This window comes from Lissotriton helveticus, chromosome 2_1 (genome assembly GCF_964261635.1).
Source record: "Lissotriton helveticus chromosome 2_1, aLisHel1.1, whole genome shotgun sequence".
Lineage (NCBI taxonomy): Eukaryota > Metazoa > Chordata > Amphibia > Caudata > Salamandridae > Lissotriton > Lissotriton helveticus.
In genome coordinates, this window is record NC_136059.1 from 46,971,522 (window position 1) to 46,995,505 (window position 23,984).

Below are 23,984 nucleotides of genomic sequence, written 5' to 3' on the forward strand. Positions count from 1 at the left end.
GGTTCGCTCGGAAGCCGGACTGTGAGGGGTCGAGGGATCCATTCGTCTCGAGGAAGGCGGCCAGCTGTTTGTTGACGGTCTTCTCGATGACTTTGGCCGGGAACGGGAGGAGCGAGATGGGACGGTAGTTCTTGAGGTCGGTGGGGTCTGCTGTAGGTTTCTTGAGGAGAGCGCTGAGTTCGGCGTGCTTCCAGCTCTCAGGGAAGGTGGCGGAGTCGAAGGAGGTGTTGATGATGTCCCGCAGGTGGGGTGCGAGGACAGCGTCGGCTTTGTTGAAGACGTGGTGAGGGCAGGGGTCAGTCGGAGATCCGGAATGGATGGAATTCATGGTGCGGATGGTGTCTTCGGTGCTGATCGGGGTCCAGGTGCGGAGGGTGGTGGTGGGTGGCGTCGTTGCGGTTGTGGCTTGCGTTGGTTGGTTGTTGAAGCTGTTGTGTATGTCCGTGATCTTGTTGTGGAAGTAGGACGCGAGGGAGTTGCAGAGGTCTTGCGATGGGGTGATGTCGTTGTTTCCGGCGCTGGGGTTGGAGAGCTCTTTCACGATGTTGAAGAGTTCCTTGCAGTTGTGTGCGTTGTTGTCCAGCCGGTCCTTGTATGCATTTTTCTTGGTGGCGCGGATCAGTTGGTGGTGTTTCCGGGTGGCGAGCTTGAGGGTGGTCATGTTGTCCGTCGTTGGTTCCCTTCTCCAGGCTTTCTCGAGGGCTCGACAGTTCTTCTTGGAGCTCTTGAGTTCGTCGGTGAACCATGGTGTTTTTCTGCTGCAGGATCTGCTGGGTGGGGTTCTCAGAGGGGCGAGTTCGTCCGCGCAGTCGTTGATCCATTTCGTGAGGTTGTCGGCGGCCTGGCTGGGGTTCGCTGAGTTGGCGGGAGGGTGCTGGCTCAGGGAGGCGGTGAGCTGGTCGGCTGTGATCTTGTTCCAGCTTCTTCGAGCAACCTGTTGCTGGAGGTGGTGGATCGTCGTTCTTCTGAAGGTGAAGTGGACGCAGCTGTGGTCCGTCCAGTGGAGTCCTGTTGCGTGGCTGAAGGTGACGTCTTTGCTGGATGAGAAGACGGCGTCGAGAGTGTGTCCGGCGAGGTGGGTGGGGGTGGTCACCAGTTGCTTGAGTCCGAGGTTGTCGAGGTTGTCGAGCAGGGTGATGGTGTTGCGGTCGTTGTTGTTCTCCAGGTGGAAGTTGAGGTCCCCCAGGAGGATGTAGTCGGCGGAGGGGAGAGCGTGCGGGCTGACGAAGTCGGCGATGTCCTCGCTGAATCGTGTGCGTGGTCCCGGGGGTCGGTAGATCAGGGTGCCTCTGAGGGTGGTCTTCGGGTTGGTGTGGATCTGGAAGTGCAGGTGTTCGGCGGTGGTGAGGGTGTCATCGGTGTTGGTAGTGATGCGGATGGTATCTCTGTGGATGATGGCGATGCCTCCTCCGGTCTGGTTGTCGCGGTCCCTCCGGACGATCTTGTAGCCCTCTGGGATGGCGATGGCGATGTCTGGGGCTGAGGAGGCGTTCATCCAGGTCTCGGTGATGAAGGCAACGTCGGGGGCGGTGGTGTCGAGCAGGTTCCAGAGTTCTACGGCGTGTCTGTGGACGGAGCGGGTGTTGAGCAGGATACACTTGAGGTGGGTGCTGCTGGAGTTCGGCTTGGCGGGTGCAGGGAAGGTCCGGATGCAGGTGAACTTGCAGGCGTGGCAGCTGAAGGGTCCGTGGGTGTGCTTCGGGGCGGCTCGGTGACATCCTGGGATGTGGCCGGTGTTGAGTGCGATGAGGTCGGCGGCGCTGTAGGTTCGTCGGGTCGGCTTCCGTCGGTGGGGGCCAGGGGTCCTGGCGCTGGGCGCGGTCCAGGCGCGGACGGGCGCAGACGGGCTTACCTTTGGCGCGCCTTCGGCGCACAATCGGCGCGCCCGCTGCGCGTGACCGCTGCGCGTTCGCACGGTCGCCATTTAAGGCGAAGTGCGCGGGTGGGCGGAGCAGCTGGGAGGCGGGAGCGGGGAGGGAAACAGAAGAGAAAAGGGGCGGGGCTCAAGGCGGTGGCGGGAAGCGGGGGCAAAGCGCGACGAGAAACGGCAATGAACAGGCACAAATCTAAGTAAAAACAGGGGAAAAAGACAGCGACACACGATCTGGGGAAGAAGACAAGCACAAATTCAGGCAAAAAGCGGGTGAAAAATACAGTGACACACGATCTGGGGAAGAAATAAAAACAAGCACAATTTCAGGCAAAACAAGCACAATTACAGGCAAAAACGGGGGAAACACCACGGAGATCGCTCAGGGCGGCAGCGAGGCCGGCGCTGAGACAGAGGCAGGCACTGGGGGCACACGCAGCAGCTGGTGGCCGTGCGGCGCGGGGGTGTCCCACAAGTGGGTCACACTCACCTGCGTCGCACGGTCGCCATTTAAGGCCAAGTGCGCGGGTGGGCGGAGCAGCTGGGAGGCGGGAGCGGGGAGGGAAACAGAAGAGAAAAGGGGCGGGGCTCAAGGCGGTGGCGGGAAGCGGGGGCAAAGCGCGACGAGAAACGGCAATGAACAGGCACAAATCTAAGTAAAAACAGGGGAAAAAGACAGCGACACACGATCTGGGGAAGAAGACAAGCACAAATTCAGGCAAAAAGCGGGTGAAAAATACAGTGACACACGATCTGGGGAAGAAATAAAAACAAGCACAATTTCAGGCAAAACAAGCACAATTACAGGCAAAAACGGGGGAAACACCACGGAGATCGCTCAGGGCGGCAGCGAGGCCGGCGCTGAGACAGAGGCAGGCACTGGGGGCACACGCAGCAGCTGGTGGCCGTGCGGCGCGGGGGTGTCCCACAAGTCCCACAAGTCCCACTTACTCCAATAAGACCTGAGACCCTGATGTGCATAAGTTTACCAATCCAGCCACTGCTTCATATATACATCACACCAGCAGCACAAGTGAGTGTGACAGAATGTATGCCTACTGGGATCTGGATAATGGCTTAATTGTGTTTCAATGACATTAATTCAGCTAACCAGGGCACATGGGCTGTCTGCCCTTGCACAAAAATGTGTTGTTTGTAAAGTGAACAGGAGATACATGTCTCTCTCCACCTGTGCCACTGAGACGGCTCCTGACAAGCACAAGAGCACACATGATGTCTATTGGCTATGAGTCTGTTTCCATCCTTGCTACCTCACTAGTTTTTCTTTTAGATGGGTATTGGTTTTGGCAGCTCTCATGGCCTATCGCTGTGCCTTGCCTTAAAGGGCTATCGCTTGATATTAAGGAGACCCCCATACACCGCCCAGTTCCTCTTATACCTCACCCGGCAAAATCATGGAGCGGAAGGTCAGAGCTCAGTGCTCCACTTTACGAGGGACCTTTTATCCGTCATGTGGTATAGAACCTGCCAAAGTTGGCGTCCTTGGTATACTGCTTCATGTTTGAGTGTCACCAGTGTCACGCCCCATTCTGTTTTTGGGACCACCAATGTTTCCATCATGTTGTGGAGGCTGTATGCCAGGAGCAACTGACATTCAGCCTTAGAAAGAATTATATCCTTCTGCTTGGATCTTTTTGGGTAGCATGCCCTTCTCCATTCCTTTTCTCTTTCAAAGTCCTTCTGTAATGTGTTTCACAAAGCCTTAAACATGCCTTGTTCTACACAATGTGGTCCCTCTGCTGACCCTCAACTTTGCTAATAAGAATAGTTTCTATATTTACTTTACCTATTCTAGAGAGAAAATAACATTTCATTTAAAAATCCAGCAACCCCTTCAGCCAGTATAAAAACAAATATCTGGCTCTGCCGCAGCCTTCTCCATAGGGAGTAGGAGTAATTATATGCTATTGCGCCTCCCACGTTCAGGCAACTTGTAGGAGCTCAGAGCTATTGGCAGCTTTACAACATACAGAGATTTACTTGTGTAGCACGTTTCACCCTAAGTGGGATGGGTATGCCCAGACGTGGGTCCCTTGCTCACTGTGCCACTGGATTCAAGCTAGCCTGGCTGATGAAGTATCCCCAACTATTGCCCCATATGTCTGCTGCCATATTTGGGAAATATTTTAGAAGCCAACGTTGGGAACTCTATCAGTACCTTTGTAGAACAATCTTATTACTTGGACTCACATCAAGCAGGTTTTAGAACAGCACACTCCACTGAGTCAGTTATCCTGGCAGCCCTCAACGAATTAAGAAGGAGGGCCGACCAGAGCACCACTCAAGCCTTGGTGCTCCTGGATTTGTCGGCCACCTTTGACACGGTCAATCACCATCTTTTGATCGGCCTGTGTGTTGATCTACCATGTCGGCTGTCCTGGGATCCAGGGTCTGGCGCTGAAGTGGATTACCTCTTTCCTCAACAACCGCTACCAAGCAGTCCGTCTTGCTAGCTTCAACGCTGAAAAAAGAGGACTGACTTGCGGAGTTCCGCAGGGCTCCTCCCTTTCACCCCAACTTTTTAACCTGTACATTTTACCTCTAATTCAGGCCCTTCGAAACAGAGAGGTCATAACTTTTAACTATGCCGATGACCTTCAACTAGTGTTTAATATGGACTCATCCCCATCATCAGTTGGGAGCTTTCAATCTACCATGAATTTTATTAGCAACTGGATGAACGTCAATTAACTAAAATTAAATCCCGACAAGATCGAGCTGATTCTTACCGGTGGCCCAGCCAATCCCTGGAATACTAATTTCTGGCCCCACTAATGGGGTGTCCCCCACTCCCAGCCAGCTCGGTCAAAAGCCTAGGAATTGTAGTCAGCAATGATCTTACTATGAAGGCCCAGATTAGCTCAGTGGTCTCTGCTTGTTTTTTCTATCTGCGGAGTATTTGGAAAATCTGTAGATTTCTGAATACTGAAGTCTTGACCCAAGTTGTCCTCGCACTGGTAATGTCACGTATCGATTACGCAAACGTCCTGTATGCTGGCATTCCAGCATACCAATTATGCCTGCTACAACTGGTGCGGAACCAAGCGGCCAGGCTTATTCATGGTCACCTAAACACCACCATGTAAAACCATTGTTATAGAGCCTCCACCGGCTCCCGGTGACGCAACGCTGTCTCTTCAAGTTAGGCTGTACCATTTATAAAGCCCTCTCTGGACACGGCCACGCCTTTATCGCCGCAAAGATACAGCGACATGCTGCCTCCTGCGCATTACGTTCCTCTAATAACAACTATGAAAGGAAGGAACTCGCACAGCTAAATAAATCACAGGTAAAACAGCACATGAAGGGTGTAGTGTGCTACTAGAGTTGAACACTGTCTGGCCTAGCAGTGTTGAATCCGAGGAACTAATGCAAAGCTCTCTCAACAAGGAGAAAGCAACTCTTAGCACTACGTGAAAGAGCGACCGGTCTTATTAGTTAAATCACAAAGTTAATCTTGAAGTATACGGAAAAATCATCCAAATGTTCAAAATCATTTTATTTTTCAACGATGGTTGATTCACCAATCAACGATTAGAATATTCAGTATCATATCTTCGTTGTTTGAAAAAGTTTTACAGTGATGTTAACACATCCCGATGCATTTCGGGCACCGCCCTTCCTCAGGGGATTAATCTACAAAAACAATCCAAAATAAAAGATGTTCAAATATGCAATTCTCATGAATGTAAAACATACTATCTAGCATTAATACACATGTAAGAATACACCTACACCTAAGGTAACCATATCTCCAAAAAAATCACCAAAGTAAAATCACCAAAGAATCATGGGTGGGATCAAAGTTCCCTCCACCAAACGAGTGAACAAAGGAAACGTGAGTGACTAATGTGAATAGAGAATTTTCATAGGAAAACAACCGAACATGTGAACAAGCCTCTGGATCGCGAGTGAATTCAAAAAGATTGATCGAGTGCGGCATGCAAACTCCCTAGCGGCGTGAGGTTCAGGCCATGTGAGTCACGAAATCTGCGTGAAGTTCTAACTGGGTGAATTCAGTGCATGTAGCCACATGTCCCGTCATAGAAATGTCGAGTTCCCCGGGGGGGTAACTTACTTGTACGGGAGTATAACAGGTTCCGCGAGTGAAAGCAGAGACCAGGAGAAGCCGGCGCTGCAAACTGGTAGTCGGTAAGGTAAGACGCGAGTGAACATAGACATAAAAAGAAGACAGCGTGACTAAAGGTAGAAAACGGACTACCCGTGCGAGCAAATAAGGTGTAAACAAACTGAAACCAAGTGGAGTAAAGGTTGAGAACCCTTCAAAGAGTGGGCAACCAAAATCTAAGAGCCATTACCAGTCATATAGTGGACATGAAAAAATGCAAAAAGACAAAATAAAAAATTTCGGTGAAAAAAGGGTGTGTGGGCGTGTAAAGAAACAGTGTGAATATTACAAGATCATATGCAAACATTACAAATAACATAAAAATTCCATTCGGTCATTTAACCCATCGGGTACCATAGTGGACATGAATCGGATCCAAAAGTTCTCTCGTTTGAGCAATGTATTTTTGTTGTTGTGTGTCACTTTGACTTGTTCTAAGATCAAAAATTTCAATTGTGCCACGCTGTGTCTGTTTTCATAAAAGTGGTTAGCCACACTAGATTTTTGGTTGTGGGTGCGTATGTTGGCCGCTTCAGATCTGGATCCCGACTTGAAAGTCTTCCTTATGCAATTGACAATGTTCACTCTCTATCACAGCTATTTCACTGTCCTGGATAAATGGATTCTCCAACTTAACGGTACCGCCATGGGAAATTCGGCAGCTCCTTGCTACGCCAATATATACATGAGAACATTTGAAGAGACCCACATTTTAAGTCATGACAGCTGGCTTCAACATGGTAAACTGTTTCTCCGGTACATAGATGATATATTCGTATTATGGAGTGAAACCGCTGACAATTTAGTGAGTTTTCTTGAGACATGGAATACTTTCAATGAAAGAATCCGTTTCACGTGGGAATTCAGCGAGAGATGTGTCCATTATTTGGATGTAGAAATCCACAGAGAACATGATGAGTGGCATACAACGATCTTTCGAAAACCTACCGACAGGAATTCCACCCTGCATTACACCAGTTTTCACCGTTTAGGGTTAAAAAACAATCTTCCCTATGCTCAATTGCTTCGCATCAAACGGATTGTTTCCAATGACAATGAAAGCAAGAAACAAATGAAAATGACTCTGGAAAGATTGAAAGATTGGATCTAGCAATTGAAAGAACTGAAAAAACTAGCAGGAATGATCTTCTGCAACTGAAACCTAAGAAACAGTCTGACCGGATGGTCGTGGTTTCGAAACACTCGATGATATCCAACAAATTTCAGCATATTATTCGCAAACACTGGCCCATCTTGGCAATGGAACCTGATTTCAACGGACTCTTTAGTCAACCTCCTATGTTTGCATTCACTCGAGGCAGAAATGTTAAGGAAATCCTCAGTCAACCGAAGTCTACAACCACTATATCCACTTATACAGGACTCAAACCTTGCTACAATTGCAGCAACTGCAACAACTGCATTCCTGGCAACACTACACGCCACCCCATGAAAGGACACACGATAAAACTCCGAGTCAATGCCACCTGCAACAGTGGCAACATTATTTACATGTTGAAATGCCCTTGTGGTAAATGTTACATTGGACATACAGAACGTAAAATCCGTGTTCGCATTTTGGAACAAAAAAGTAACATACGCACCCACAACCAAAAATCTAGTGTGGCTAACCACTTTTATGAAAACAGACACAGCGTGGCACAATTGAAATTTTTGATCTTAGAACAAGTCAAAGTGACACACAACAACAAAAATACATTGCTCAAACGAGAGAACTTTTGGATCCGATTCATGTCCACTATGGTACCCGATGGGTTAAATGACCGAATGGAATTTTTATGTTATCTGTAATGTTTGCATATGATCTTGTAATATTCACACTGTTTCTTTACACGCCCACACACCCTTTTTTCACCAACATTTTTTATTTTGTCTTTTTGCATTTTTTCATGTCCACCATATGACTGGTAATGGCTCTTAGATTTTGGTTGCCCACTCTTTGAAGGGTTCTCAACCTTTACTGCACTTGGTTTCAGTTTGTTTACACCTTATTTGCTCGCACGGGTAGTCCGTTTTCTACCTTTAGTCACGCTGTCTTCTTTTTATGTCTATGTTCACTCGTGTCTTACCTTACCGACTACCAGTTTGCAGCGCCGGCTTCTCCTGGTCTCTGCTTTCACTCGCGGAACCTGTTATACTCCCGTACAAGTAAGTTACCCCCCCGGGGAACTCGACATTTCTATGACGGGACATCTGGCTACATGCACTGAATTCACCCAGTTAGAAATTCACGCAGATTTCGTGACTCACATGGCCTGAACCTCACGCCGCTAGGGAGTTTGCATGCCGCACTCGATCAATCTTTTTGAATTCACTCGCAATCCCGAGGCTTGTTCACATGTTCGGTTGTTTTCCTATGAAAATTCTCTATTCACATTAGTCACTCACGTTTCCTTTGTTCACTCGTTTGGTGGAGGGAACTTTGATCCCACCCATGATTCTTTGGTGATTTTACTTTGGTGATTTTTTTGGAGATATGGTTACCTTAGGTGTAGGTGTATTCTTACATGTGTATTAATGCTAGATAGTATGTTTTACATTCATGAGAATTGCATATTTGAACATCTTTTATTTTGGATTGTTTTTGTAGAGTAATCCCGAGGAAGGGCGGTGCCCGAAATGCATCGGGATGTGTTAACATCACTGTAAAACTTTTTCAAACAACGAAGATATGATACTGAATATTCTAATCGTTGATTGGTGAATCAACCATCGTTGAAAAATAAAATGATTTGAACATTTGGATGATTTTTTCGTATACTTCAAGATTAACTTTGTGATTTAACTAATAACACCGGTCGGTCTTTCACGTAGTGCTAAGAGTTGCTTTCTCCTTGTTGAGAGAGCTTTGCATTAGTTCCTCTAATAACGTAATGATTTCCAGCTCCCTTAAATGAAAGAAACATTGGGGTCTAATATTCTTGACCCTGGCACCTCAATTTTGGAACCTTCTCCCCCATGAACTACGCATGGGCACTTCCTACACCCAGTTCAGGAAACTACTCAAAACATGGTTATTCTCCCGGGCTTATAATTAAACCCCCTTTCTAGTGTTTGAAACTAGGGCTTGTCCCAGCCCAGCGCCAAGAAACCGTTCGGTGTCACTGAATTGCGCTTAACAAGTCACTTGAACATAACATGAAAAAACCCAGAAACCGGTCCCAGGATGCTTGTTTCCGGTCCAGAGAGGACCTGGCTTGGCAGTTCGGTCTGAACTATTCCCATGAGGTACAGGGTCAAGACTGATTTGCATATGGCAGGGACTAAACTGGGGTGGCACTGTGAGCAAAGATCAATGGATTTAACCCAGATCTCTTGACTGGGGGTGAATGTATGATTTATTCAACATTCCGTCCATCATTTGTTTGCCTAGCAGTTTTCACCCTAAGTGCGATGGGTATGCCCCGACGTGGGTCCCTTGCTCACTGTGCCACTGGATTCAAGCTAGCCTGGCTGATGAAGGGTAATACCCAGAAACCGGTCCCAGGATGCTTGTTTCTGGTCCAAAGGACCTAGCTTGGCAGTCCGGTCTGGACTGTTCCCATGAGGCCTAGGGTCAAGACTGATTTGCATATGGCTGGGTCTAAACTAAACTGGGGTGTCATGGTGAGCAAAAGAATGATGGATTTAACCCAGATCTCTTTACTGGGGGTGAATATATGATTTATTCAACATTCCTTCCATCATTTGTTTGTGTAGGACTTTACAACATACCTGGGGCCCTTCCAGTACTCTGTCTCACCACATGAGAGCTTTTTAAGGTACTATATGAGAAATTACTGAAATACTAAGCACGCTTGCATCTTAGAAGTGCAGGAAAGCACAGTTCAGAATTCAGTGACTTGGAAGGAACTCATGAGATCTTGATAAGACCATTTTCTTCTACCTGTGTGTGCTGATTAGTTTAGACACTGCATTGGAAAATGCAGCAATGCGGTTTGCAGCTCACTCCTATATAGTGCCTTGCTGTAACCCTCTAAGCTTTGCAGAATTTATGGATTCTGAAGACTGTCCCTGATTCCTAAGAGGTGAAAAGGTAGCCTGCTCTGCACGTCTACTCTGGATGTCTGTGTGCTCTGGCAGCTGTGAACCCCAGGGTAAGCCGAGATGCCTGACATGCAGCGTAGACTTCTGGGGGTGGGGAACCATGCTTCTCTTGCAGGCCTCCTGGTGGGCAAGATGTGCAAATTGTGTCTAAAGACATCTGCCTGTTGTGTGAGAATTTGTGTCTGCAGAACTCTAATGGTGAACTGTATCAAATGGCTTTCAGAAATACTGGGAGGTAATCCATACCTGTTGTAGAACTCATGTCATTGGGAAGGCAGGTGAAGTCCTTGCATTGATTCATCTTAGACATGATCTCTCTAACAAACTCTGGTACCGGCTGCAAGCCTCAACATTGTTCTTCCACTAACCTCTTTACACTGTACTCTTGTAAGTTGCATCTCAGACAGTGGAGCTCTGTTCAGCCTCAGTCTGCCTACCCTACCCAAGGAGGAGAAAACTAGCTCTGTTACGAAGATAGAAGTCATTTATGCAACAAACTTGTACTGGGCATCGTCCAATGATATAAGGGCTATCTGTATGATGGTAAGCAATCATGTTCTCATCCTTTGTCTGTCTCTTGACGACAAGTTAGTGACTGCATGTGTGGTATTACCAGAGGCAACTGACTTTGAGACTTATAAGTTGTGAAGGCCCTCCTATATTTATGATGGTGTTGACAACTACTGTATCAGATGTCTCCTTCACGCCGCCGGCATTAGGCTGCAATACAGTTTTCTTTATTTATGACATGTTTGTAGCACATGAACAGTGGACCTCAGTGCATTTTTATGCTGAATAAACATCATTATTAACTTGTTTGTTATGTAGTGTTGTGAATCTATCTAGGACCCTAATCAAGATATCCCATATTCATGCCCTTATATGGTTATAACAAAACATATCCTTATAAAGGCATAGGAATCATGTCCAGATCTAGTCATAGCCCATGCAGTCCAAATACGGCATGGCTACTCCCATAGACTCCTAGAAAGTACAACGGGTTCTTTAAACAAACCAAGCCTCCAGCAGCCCGGGAAATCCCCCAGCTTTTGTTTTGATTTGCACATGAACTCCTGGAGTCCAGAAAGAACTGTTAGTTCTTAGTGACGTCTTATGTCCAACCTTACGTCAAACTCAGCACCTTTCAGGTATAAATATACCAACAGTTGCCTTAAGCAAACACACTGTGGTTTGGAGCAGAGCGGCTATCTACTTGCCCGACGCCCGGCTGATTTTTTTTTTTTTAAGACCAATGGTCCCAAACTTTATTTAAATTCACAGATAAGCCAGTAAGTGTACATACAGTGTCAGAACAACGAGTTATTGCCACAAACAGTACCTAGCAGATTGCACATGTTAACACAGCAGTTATACATGAGTGAAAATAAACAGTTGCTGGTAGAAATGCATTGGTACATAAGTGACTGTGCCAGGGAGTGACTCATGGTGCAGTGCCCGCAGTTCGCAGCACTCCAGGAAGGGCCCAGCGCGTTCAAAAAGAAAAGTCCACAGTCAGTGCATGAAATTGAGTTCCCTGTACAATGCAGCAGAGGATAGAGGCAACAGCATACCTTCCCATGGGTCATGGGTCGCTGGGTGTCCGCTTCCCAGTCCCGGACGTATCTAAGCAGCTCCATGTGAGATATAGACGAGGAGGTGTGGTCGGGCATGATTAGGGGTACAGTATAATCGGCCTCTGTGTCAACCAAAGAGTGAACTGGGAAGTCTAATACAGGGGGGAGGGAAAAACATTCCAAAAAACTGTTGGACTAGCATTCGTGTGTGTGGTAGTGTACCCAGGATCCTAACTGTGTGTGGTGCATCCGATATGGGCCATGCAGGGGCGGGGACAAGTGAGGAGGCGGCGTCGCCGCGGCTGCGAGGCAAGGGGGGGGGCACAGGCGGCAGAAAGGCAAATGCGGCAGGGGATGTCTCCGCCACACACGGTCTCGGTCACCGGGGGGGGAGGGGGCGCGCGGAGCGGGGGGAAAGACAGGGGGGGGGAGGGGGCCCGACGCCCAGCTGATGCGAGAGCCGAAGGAAGCCGACCCTCCCATTTGACGCACTGAGAGAGACGCTGTCTTTTCTCCTGCCGAGAAATTCCAGCTCCGGTGTTTCCAGTCACCCTTGCGGGTTGCTGGGAGATCGAGTCCTGAGAGAGAGATACAAGACCTCCTACATTCTATTACCAAGATACGGAGCTGACTAAACCCTTAAGAGAATTCTTGATTCAGATCCTTGGCAAAAACCAACTTAACTTAAACTGCAACTTACTTACTCCTTCCCGCGTATTAGGCTTAGGTCAGGTACACCGGGGTAGGCGTATCTTAGAAGCACCAGTTGAGCACGTTAGTCAATGTTGTTATGTATGTATATATTTTATCCGTTTTAAAGTATCGTATGGCTAAGACACCGTATCAATGCTTTTACAGTATTATTTCATAATACTCCTTTTACTCTACGCACTTTACTTTATGATAAGTATTGCAATTGTGGCAACTCATTTCTCTTGCATGAGAAAGAAGACTGCTCAATAAATAACAACTTTTATTGAAAACGCCCGTCTCTCTATTTCTCTGCACTCTGGTGAAATTAAGCATGCACGATTGACTGAGTGAAATAGCTGTCTATTATTTTCACGACTCTAGAGATACACTCTTATTCTGAGGGAGCAAAGTTGACATGTTTATGCGGTTGTCAGATACTAATCCCTTCTTGTCTAAATCAGGACGGTTAACTCTTTCCTGAACATTCGAGAAAGTTTCTAGTGACCTCTGAGCTAGCTGGCAACCCTAAGTAAGTCTAACATAGTCAGTAGAGACCTAGATGACCTCAGTCCTACGTCTAAACTGCTGTTTATGTTATTCCAATGTGCAGAGCCTATTGGGAATATAGGAACTACACTACAGTAGTTCTTTCTAAGGTACATTGTTGCATGGCACTGCTGTATATGCTAATCATTAGTTTGCCCAAAAGGTCATTCTATCTGTCTATCTGCTAAATATTAACATTTAATTGAGACAGAACAGGCACACACCCACAGACATGTTTCTACTCAGATGTGTGTGAACAGTTCTGGACTTGTTTCCTACTAATTCTGGAAAAACTGTAAAAGTTTTGCGACTTTACAAATAGTAACACCCAAAGCACGCAATTTGATACATTAGGCACTAAATGTATCAAATTTTAGTCATTTGTAGATGTGTACTGTAGTATATATTCGAGTGATTCACATAAACCACTAGTCCCTGGACTACCAACATGGTAGCACTCTAGGACAGGATCAGTCACAGGTGGTTGTGTGAGATACCCTAAAATGCAGGTAAACACCCCTCCCTCAGTAGAGTATGGAGAGACCAGGGATAGATCAATACTAGGAAAAAAATGTCTCAGATGGTACAATGATTCTGCTCTGAATTCCAAATGACGAAGATAAGAAATGAAATAATGAAAGACCTATTCGATGGTGGTTCAGAAAGTAAGGCAGAGTTGGCAAAAATTACTACGGACCTTGTGGAGCGGAAACTGCTCGGTATAGATGCCGTATGGGGTCCAGAACTCTCACTCATTCCGTAAAGCTCCATGATGGGGAGGTTCAGCCCCATGAAGTAGTCCAGGGTCTCCTTCGTGATGGGAGCTGCTCCTGTTGAACACATGACACATCGATCAAGGCCAAGACCAGTTTGTATCTTCTTGAGCAATTGATTTTCAGCTGGCGCAGAGTCTTGACTGTAAAGCAAACACATGAGAGGTGAGACAGAAGACGTTTCAAAAAAGGAGGAAAGTGTAAGAAGAAATCAAATGGGTGATATAAACAATTTGAGAAAGGATGAAAAGGATCATTGACCAATTAAAGAGGCATAAAAATAAGGACAAGGAGGAGGAAGTAAATACATCTAAGAGGATAGCCTGTTAGAAGAGGAATATGGGGCACAAGTACTAAAGAAGTGATTCCCTACTGTGTGTTGGTAGGCACCTGGGAAATTTTGTGGCTGATTAGCTGAGAACAGATGGTATTTGGACAAACTATTGAGTCAAACAAATATTGAGCTTTTAATATTGTTGTACATAAATATCGTAATGCAAAAATATAGTTTACAAAAATATCAATTTTTTAAAGGTAAGTAATAACCTTGTCAAAAATATCTGTGTTGTTAATATGGCTTACAAAAATATAGTTGTAAAAAAGATCATTTTATAATGATCTTCATGTATTTTAGTTTAAATGTTATTTATTATTTTATTTTAAAATCATTTTTATTGAGGCAAGATGGCCGCTGACAGGCCGTAGGGAGAAGTCGCACTACCTCCTCTCTCTCCCCTTCCAGGAGAAAAAAGTGTGTTGGACCGAGGTTCTGACTGGCTGATAAATACAAAAACGAGTCGGATACGAATAATGACGAGAGAAGTATGATACATGCGTATAAAATATTTGATTTGGCACTATATCCACCCTCCTTGTTTGCCGTGGGCTCACCGCTTGATGCAGACTGGCTGGCTGTAATTGCCGAAGGGAGTCTGACCCGTGCTCTACGGCTCCTAGAGGAAATTGCTGACAGGAGCAGGTATTGCTGGCATAAACTAAGGAGTGCAATGGCTCCAAAAATACAGAAAATTCCAAAAGACGCTAAAGACCAAAAGGAGGACAGAGAGAAAAGAGTCTGGAGTGACTCGGATGCCCCGGCAGCTAATTTGCAAACGAAACTAAACTCACGCAGAGCGGAGGAACGAACTGCGCTGAGAGAAACTTTTAAAGACACAGATACTCTGAAAAGTGCTGGAATAAATAATCCTAAGGAGAAGAAAGACAAACCAAAGGAAAAAGGCAGGAAGAAGGACGCGACTTCAAAGAATTCTGAACAGGCAGCTTTGAGGCAGCCTACCGTTTTGGAGGCGTTTTCCCCTGCAATGGCGGCGAACGCTAAGGTGATTGTACGGCTCCCGCTTCCTTCTCAGGCTCCGGCTCTAGAAACACCTGATGACCCACAGGAAAGGGACGACGCGGCTCTCCGAGGCGCTGCAGCGCGAGGTACGGGAGCTACGGGTGCACAGGGGGTCGAGGTGGTCACTGAGCAGATGAGTGAGCAGGGCTTGATACAAATCAGAGACGATGAAACAGGAGCTATAGAGGCAAGTAGATTACATACAAAGCCTCAGGGGGAGATTCAGGACCCTGTTTGTAATATTGTTGACCCCCAGACCCCGCAGACATTACAGCTATTGCAGAAGCAGCCTAACCTTGATGGAACAGAGCAAGAAGAGTGTGGGAATCTGGAACTGGCAAGGTTAACAACAACAACAGTGATTATAACTGATAAGGAAGGTACTCAGATGAGGGCTGATGGGGCGGGCCAAACAGTACAGTGCAACACTAATGCTTTGATTAAAACTTTGGATGTAGAGGAACAAGCGGCAGGGGGGCAGGTAGTGTCTTCATTAATGGAGTCTCAGATTGGTGGGACCCTGCCTGTGTCTGAACCACAAATTGGTGATATTGTCTTAATCCCTGGCTCACCCAGTGATGATTGTTTTTACTCCCTTAATGAAGGTGTGGGGGAGGAGAAAGGGGGAGCGGAGGACTCTGAGACAGGCTCTGAGTCTACAGATATGGAAAGTGAACTGCCACTTTCTGGATTAGACTCGGACACCTCAGAGGTGGAAGGGGACACAGTTCACAAACCTTCTCCCCGTCGCAAATCAAAAAGTATCATGAACAAGAGGCAGAATAGATAAAAAAATGCTACAAGCCCCCCACAGTCAGAGGTGGTAAAAATATTGGACTGGCATTACTCGGCGACCTCGCAGTTGTATCAAGAGGGGTCAGGGGCTATTTTATCGCAAGACCGCTCACAGACACAAGGACAAGGACAACCCTCTGGGTTTGACCTGATGTTTCAATGTTGAAACAGATGCAGGGGGAGGCTAGAACGGAGAGCCGCAGAGCAAGGCAAGAAAGTAAGAAGATACAGGGGTCCTTGCGGAAAGTGAACAAGCTATATGCTGATTTAGCGGGAAGGGTCACAGAGGTGGAGGAAAGAACTGGAAACTTGGAAGACCAAGTCAGCAAGTGGCAGGACTTTAAGCAGGACCAAGAGAGGACCACATCAGATGTATTATGGAAACTCGAGGATTTTGAGAACAGACAACGGAGGAATAACATAAGACTTTGGGTGTAGCAGAGGGGAAGGAAGGGCAGGATGTGCGGGCTTATGTAATTGAGTTACTTAGAGGAGCACTGCCAGAGATAACAGTTTGGAATTGGGAAGCTGAAGTACAGCGGGCGCATAGATTTCCTTTTGCACAAAATAAGGGTACTACCACAGCTAAACCAAGAGCAATACTGATATATGTAGGGAACTAACTTTTGAGAGAAGAAATTATGGCAAAAGCTAAGCCTCAGGCCAAATGTCGTTACAAGGATGTACAGTTTTTGTCAAGGCCCGACTTCTGCCATACGACGGTGGAAAGGAGATGGAGGATGAGGGAGTTAATAACTCCATTTCAAAATCTAGGATGCGAGGCATATTTAATGTTTCCCAGTTGACTTAAAGTGGTTAGAAATGGTCAGTTTAAGGTTTTCTACTCTGAGATCAAAGCCCAAGAATATCTGGTATGGCTAAAAGAGAACAGAGCTCAGGTTGGCACGGTGGCTTTGGTGTCGCAAGGAAATCGAAAGTCACAGCAATAGATGCCTCAGGAAAAAGGAAAAAAAAAGGATTAGGCCAGTTCTAGGATGTAAGGGGAGGTGAAATAAAAATAAAAGGTAAAATAATAAGGGTAGGGAAAAAGAAAGAAAGGGAGAAAGAAAACAAAACAAAATATATATATATATATATATATTTTTGGGGTGTGTTTGCACTTGTAAGAAGGAAGGTATAGGGGTAAGGGGTAAGGGAGACGAGTGGAGGCGGCAATTCCAGGGGTCACAGTTGTCACATATAGGTCTTCATGGACCTATTTGCCAGTAGGGGTGGAGGGCACGTCAGGGTGGGCTGTCAGGGGAGGGGGTGGGGTAAAGGGGAAGGTACAGGGCACAACACAAGGGATTACTACAGAAAAACACAAAGAAAACAATGAATGGTTAGTAGCAAGCAAACTCGGAGTGTACATTCTCTGAACGAAATGTGTAGGTGGAAGTGGTTGGGTCAGTCACCAGACGTATTTTAATGGGTATTAGGATAATGTCTTGGAATGTCTGTGGTTTGAATTCTAGGCAGAAGAGACAGGAGGTCTGCATCTTGTTAAAAAATATGAGGTTTGATTTTTTACTTTTACAGGAGACCCATAATATGGCATCTGAAATACACTTTCTGGAGCAGCTGGGGTTCTCAGTTTTAGCCTTTTCAAAGCAGAGTTCTAGAAATAGGGGGGTGGCAATATTATCAAGACGTAGGGATACCCCCACGAGGAAGAAATTGGAAGATGCATGGGGGAGGTGGGCGCTGGTAGAGTGTTTGGTTGGTGGGGAATGGATAACCTTTGGCTCAATCTATGGTTCAACGGGGGATGACCCAGAAATCTTTGAATTTTTAGATGTTGAGTTAGCTACCTGGGCTACTTGCAGGGGATTTCAACATTAATGGAGCGGGGGGGTTGGGATTGGGGGTAGGATCTCGTAATCCTTATCAAGGGAGGAAGAGAAGAGTTTCCCAGGCAGTTCGCTCCTTGGCTAGGAATAATGCTTTAATAGATGTGTGGGATAGCCTAAAGCCGGAATAAAAGGGATACACATATTACTCTGCGCCTCATAGGGTGAGTGTACGACTAGATTATTTCTTTGTTTCTAATACTTATTTATCTATCTCTCAAATTGAGAGATTACCACGTCTATTATCCGATCACAACCCACTAGTTCTAAGTTTAGCCTTGTCACCAACTAATAGTGGGCTGAGATTATGGACGTTTGAGAGAGGGCTTCTGGAGGATGAGAACTATACCCAGCATATGATGCAGTGGATTGAGGGATATTTGGCGATAAATAGGGGTAGTGCAGCAGTGGGTATCGTCTGGGACAGCTTTAAGGCGGGGGTACGGGGCGAGACTTTGAGTTACAGTGTAAACAAACGGAAGCAGGAACAGCAGAGAAATATGGTACTTAAAAGAGCGATACTCCAAGCTGAGGGGGAGCTGAATGAATGTGCAGGAACTGGCACTTCAGTGGAGCAGGCACTTCTTAAATTAGCGAGGATAAGAATGGGGGCAGAAGAGGATATAGCAAATAGAGCGGCTAAAATATATATGGCAAATAGAGAAAAATGCTATGAGGCTAGTGAAACGGTGGGGCGAACGTTAGCGGTACGGGCTAGGCAAAAGGCCGCTATAGGGGAGGTAAGGGCGATCAAGGACAGCTCAGGTAAATTAGTTACGGATATGCAGGGGATTAAAGAAGTGTTTAGACAATTCTACACAGAGTTATACGATGACCAGCAAGGGAAGGACTTAGGGCAAATAGTGCTCTATCTACAGAATATCCCAAGGGCGGGTTTAGGAGAGCAAGAGCACCAGAGCCTGGATACACCCTTAGACTCAGAGGAGATAAAATTGGCCCTCATGAGTCTCCCATCTGGAAAGGCGTCGGGACCAGACCAGATACCACTAGAGTTCTTTAAGGTCTTCTGGAAGGTATTGGGTAAGAACATGGTAGATACAATACAGCAGGCATCTGTGCCAGGCTCCTGGGCCGGCGCAGAAATCGTTATTATATTAAAGAAGGGGAAGCCAACTAATGAGCCTGGTTCCTACAGACCTATAACCCTGATGAATGCCGACACAAAGATCTATTCAAATGCACTTGCAATAAGATTCGCAAGTGTTATAGCGGCATTAGTCACTAGTAACCAACATGGTTTTATACCAGGGCGCGGAACTTCTCACCACACCCGGAAGCTTACTACTTTATTTGACACCATGGAATTCACAGGGGGCCCGATGGCGGCATTGCTTTTAGATGCCGAGAAGGCGTTCGATCGGGTCTCCGTGGACTATCTATGGTGTGTTTTAACTAGGGCAGGGTTTGGGGAGAGTTTCGTCAAGGCAATAAGAGCATTGTATAGGGACCCGGTAGCATCTGTTAGGGTAAACGCAGGAGTAACTCTCCCAGTCCAAATTAAGAGGGGAACAAGGCAGGGGTGTCCGTGTTCACCCCTGCTGTTTGCTATGTACTTGGATCCTTTGATCCGGAGGATGGCAATGAATGAGAATATTGCTCCATTAATTACGCATAGGGGGGAATGTAAGATACTCGCATATGCTGAGGATGTGGCAGTTCTTACATCAAACCCCGTGGAGGCTATTAGACATGTGGAATTGGAGGCAAAAAATGTTGGTAGGGTGTCAGGGTACTCCTTAAATACCACTAAAACGCAAATAATTAAGAATAAAAATGTAGTGTGTCAGGATAATCGTGTGGTCCAGGAAGGTGTATACCTTGGGATTACAGTCACCTCAGAGTTAGATAAGGTAGTGGAATTAAATATAACCCCCATTATAGCTAAAGTTAGAAGGGATTTAGATAGGCTCCATAACTTGCACTTATCGATAGTTGGTCGAACCAATATTATAAAGATGCTGGTTTTACCAAATTTTTTATACATATTCAGGGCAATCCCGTTGTTTTTTGATAACACTTGGTATAAGAACCTAGAAGCTATGATTAACAGGTTCATCTGGTCCAAAGGAAAGACTAGGAGAGCCTTACGGTTTATGGCACTCCCAAGAGAACGATGTGGTTGATCATTACCAGACTTGAAACTTTACTACTGGGCCGCTGCTTTACAATATATTGTGTGTTTGATGGGTGGAGCTGAGGCAGAGGGGGAGGATGAATTAGAAACCATAGCAATATATGGTCTGCTGTTGGTCGGAGAGGCAAAAAATGTGTTCCTCAGACATTTTGACTCAAGCTACTTTAAGAAGACTCGTTTTAAGACGATTATGGCAGCATACAAGATCTGGAAGGCTTTCAGCAAGAGATATGGATTAGGTAAAAATAATAGATATACAAGAATGATGAACAATTCAGTCTTCCCTCAAGATATTTTTTCGGATGCGGTTTTTAATGTATGGGTGGGAAAGGGAATTATGAAGATTGGTGACCTTATGGGGACCCAGGGTCTGCTGCAGTTCTCCGAAATTCAGGCAAAGTATGGCGTAGATACAAGACATTTTTTCAAGTATCTCCAAGTAAGAAGTTTCTTAGCAAATAAAATGGGGGGGCCTGCGGGGTTTGAAAAAAATGCCATAATGGAGGTGATACAGGAAGGAGTTAGTTGTACTGTTAAGAGGTTTCACTATGAATTAATAGAAACGAAACAGGATGATTTGGAGAAATGGGGGGCAGTTGGGCAGACAAATTGGAGATAGAAAGGGATTGCTTTAAAATGTCATTAGAGTTGGGCAAGAATATTCTTTGCTCTGCAGCTCTCCAGGCGCAGCACTATAAAACACTCTATCGGTTATATTATACCCCGGCAAAAATTGCGCAATGGGGGGGTGTAACAGGGATTAACTGCCCAAGATGTGGAAGTTTGCATGCGGATATCATACATGTGTTTGCAACATGCCCCCACCTATCCATGATATTGAAAGGGATTGAGGCTTTTGTACAAAGTGCATTAAGAATATCAATTAACCTAACGCCCTCAATAATAATCCTGGGTGTGAATGCGGATGGCGTTCAGAGGGAAGGAGGTTATTTTATATTTGTGGCAATGGACGTATTAAGATTATGTATTGCTTCAGCATGGCTCGACCCATTGCCACCGACATATCAACAGTGGCTAGCCAGGATACTTAGGATATACAATCTGGAAAAAGCAATCTATGCAAGAAAAGGAAAGAAGGGGAGGAAGCTGGGACTAAAAATATGGGAACCAATAACTAGGTGGAAGGATGAGAACAACGACATATAGTTTTCTTTCTCTTTCTTGGACATCTTAGACCTAAGGAGAAATACTCTATACTCGAATTATAGTAGGGTAGTATGAACTTTTATGGAGATGTATTATATATTGGTATGTTTTTTTTTCCTTTGTCTGTTTTTTTTCTATTCTTGAAGTTCTTTCTTTTTATTTTTTTATTTTATTTCTCTTGCTGTATGAATTTAAATGTACTGCTTGTAGTGTTGTGCTATTTACCCTTCACAGGGGGAAAAAATATAAAAACCTTAGTAAATATACTTTAAAAAAAAATCATTTTTATTTTTCACTATTAGTATTCCATCAGTTTTTTCACAGAAAGTAAGAAAAGATGATTAAGCCTCAAAATATATAAAGAATATATACAAAAAATGCCAAAATAAGAGAAAATAGAAAATACCGGAAAAGGGCAATAGCATAATACCCAAAAGAGAAAACAAAGAGTATTACATATCATAAGTGATTCTTAGACACCAAGCACCGATAATCCGCACTTATGCTTGAAGTAATTACATCCTACTCTTCCAGTCCACTATCGGAGCCCAGATGCTTTTTCCCACCTTCCTAGCTTTCCACCCTTTCTTCTCATAAAGACCTTTTTCCAAATTATACATGGCCAAGAGCCTAGAGACCCATTGTTGGAATGTGGGGGGGGTTAGAATCTCTCCAGGCTGCGGCAACACAAATCCTGGCGATCGCCGTGGCAACGAATAAGAACTCTCTGTGCGGTATTACAGCTCCTTCCCTACAGGTGCCTAAGATCATTAATTCATTAGATAGATTTACTTTAATTTTTAGAGATTGATCCAAAAAGGACTCTATAGCACTTTTCAATTGTACAAGTTTTGGACAGGTTGCAAACATGTGCAGAGCATCAGGCTCCAGGCTACCCCAGCGTGGGCAATTGATTCCCGTTTGCCCTCCCCACTGGGCTATTTTCGCCTGAGTATAGTAAAGATTGAAAATCGTTTTAAAATGTTGGGCTTACAAATTTGCTACCTTCAAAACCACGCAACCCATTTTGAGCGAGGTTGCCAATTCACTACCATCGATGCCCAGCTTCTCCCTCCATTTCTCAGTATGTTTAGTAAGATCATAATTTTGTTTTTGATTTAGCTCGCCATATAGTTGGGATATGGAGCAGCCTTGGGGGTTTTGCAGCCGGTCCATAACTATTTCTTTACATAAACCTATTACACCCCCCCTCTTTTTACTTAAGGCTGAGCATATTTGTAAGAATTTTAAAAACTCCCTTCGATCGAGGTTAAACCGACTTTGTGCCAATTCGAACGTTATTATACCGTCAGAGTCCATTATATCACCAATAGTTTTAACTCCCAACCCATCCCACCGCTTCATTATGTTATCATGGAACGTCTCTGGGAAAGCTGGATTTCCGAATAAGGGGGTATAACAGTTCATTCTGCCTATTCCTAGCATTTTTCTAACAGAGGACCAAACTGAGATTGCCACTCCTAGAGTCTTGAATTTAACCTTCTTGTGGTAGCTAACCTCGTGAAACCTTAAAAGCCATTTGTGTGCCTCACAAAAGGAGCCCATATACTTCTGGCACGGTTTCATCCTCCCTCCATTCATCAGTCACAAATCCCCCCAGCAACCCCCGCATATATTGCAGTGCGGTTGCCCAATAGTATAATTTTAGATTGGGAACTGCCCACCCACCTCTCTCCCTCGGAAGCGCCATAAACGTATATGCTCTTCTCGTCCTTCCATGGGCCCAGATAAATCTATTAATCATTCTCTCCATCTCTAAGAACCAGCTGTTATCAAATTTTAGAGGTATTGTTCTAAAAAGATATAAAACCTTGGGAGAAACAGCATTTTAATAATGTTGCATCTACCCAGATGCAAGTTGTTCATCTTATCTAGATCCCTCCTTGAGTTCTTAATTATGGGAGAGATATTTTTTCCACGACTTTTGTTAGATTAGATGAAATTACCACCCCTAAGTATGTGGCTGATTCAGTGACGCGTGAATCTAACAAGCTAATATGCTCATTGATAACTATCTGAGTTGTCCCCCTGTTAAGTTTGTACCCGGAGACTGACCCAAATAGATCTGCCTCCTGTTCGATTTCAATCAAAGCCTCTGCAGGATGAGGGGACATAACCGCCAAATCGTCAGCGTAGCCCAATATTTTTGTTTCAAATCCATTAAACTGTATTTGGGCAATACGTCTGTTTGATACTATTCTCCTTATAAATGGGTCGATATAAAAAGCGAATAGGAGGGGTGAGCACGGACACCCCTGCCTAATTCCTCGTTTGATATCAATAACATAGCTTTGTCCTCCCATCACCCGAACCCGAATCCTAGGGTTTTTGTATAGGACTTGTAATGCTCTTAAACACCCCCTACCGATATTAACTCTTTCCAGTACTGTCCAGAGAAAGCCCCACGAGACCCTATTGAGCGCTTTTTCCGTGTCAAGCAGGATAATTGCCATAGGGTCTCGCGTGACTGATGTACCATCAAGAAGGGGGAAAACCCTCCTCACATGCTCAGCTGTTCATCTACCTGGAATAAAACCATGCTGCTGAACAGATATCACTTTTCCTATAATCAGGCTTAGGCGATTGGCCAGGATCTTCGAGTAGATTTTAGAGTCGCTATTCATTAAACTTATTGGCCTATAGGACCCAAGTTCAAAAATATCTGTGTTGTTAATATTGCTTACAAAAATATAGTTGTAAAAAAGATCATTTTATAATGATCTTCATGTATTTTAGTTTAAATTTTAATTGTGTATCTTATAATTTGGTTGCATAATTGTTAATGTTTTTTAATACTGTTTGTAATTTTGTATTATTTTTACATTTAATGTAATTGTTAATTGTAATTTATAGTGAAGGTAATTAATTATATTTAATTTATAAATCATTTTAACTATAAATTCTTTAATTGATAAGTAATTATGTTAATTGTGTAAATAACATACTTTTTAAGTATATTTTTTAA

At 45.0% G+C, this 23,984-nt stretch overlaps 1 protein-coding gene across 1 annotated transcript in view; it reads right to left on the reverse strand.

The window, feature by feature from the left end:
• Window positions 1–23,984, reverse strand: part of LOC144820054 (long-chain-fatty-acid--CoA ligase ACSBG2-like) — a 191,671-nt gene that overhangs the window by 54,532 nt on the left and 113,155 nt on the right. The window contains exon 11 of the mRNA XM_078677708.1: window positions 13,599–13,800. Within this exon, the coding sequence (XP_078533834.1) occupies window positions 13,599–13,800 (202 nt within the window). The remainder of the gene's footprint in view (window positions 1–13,598; window positions 13,801–23,984) is intronic.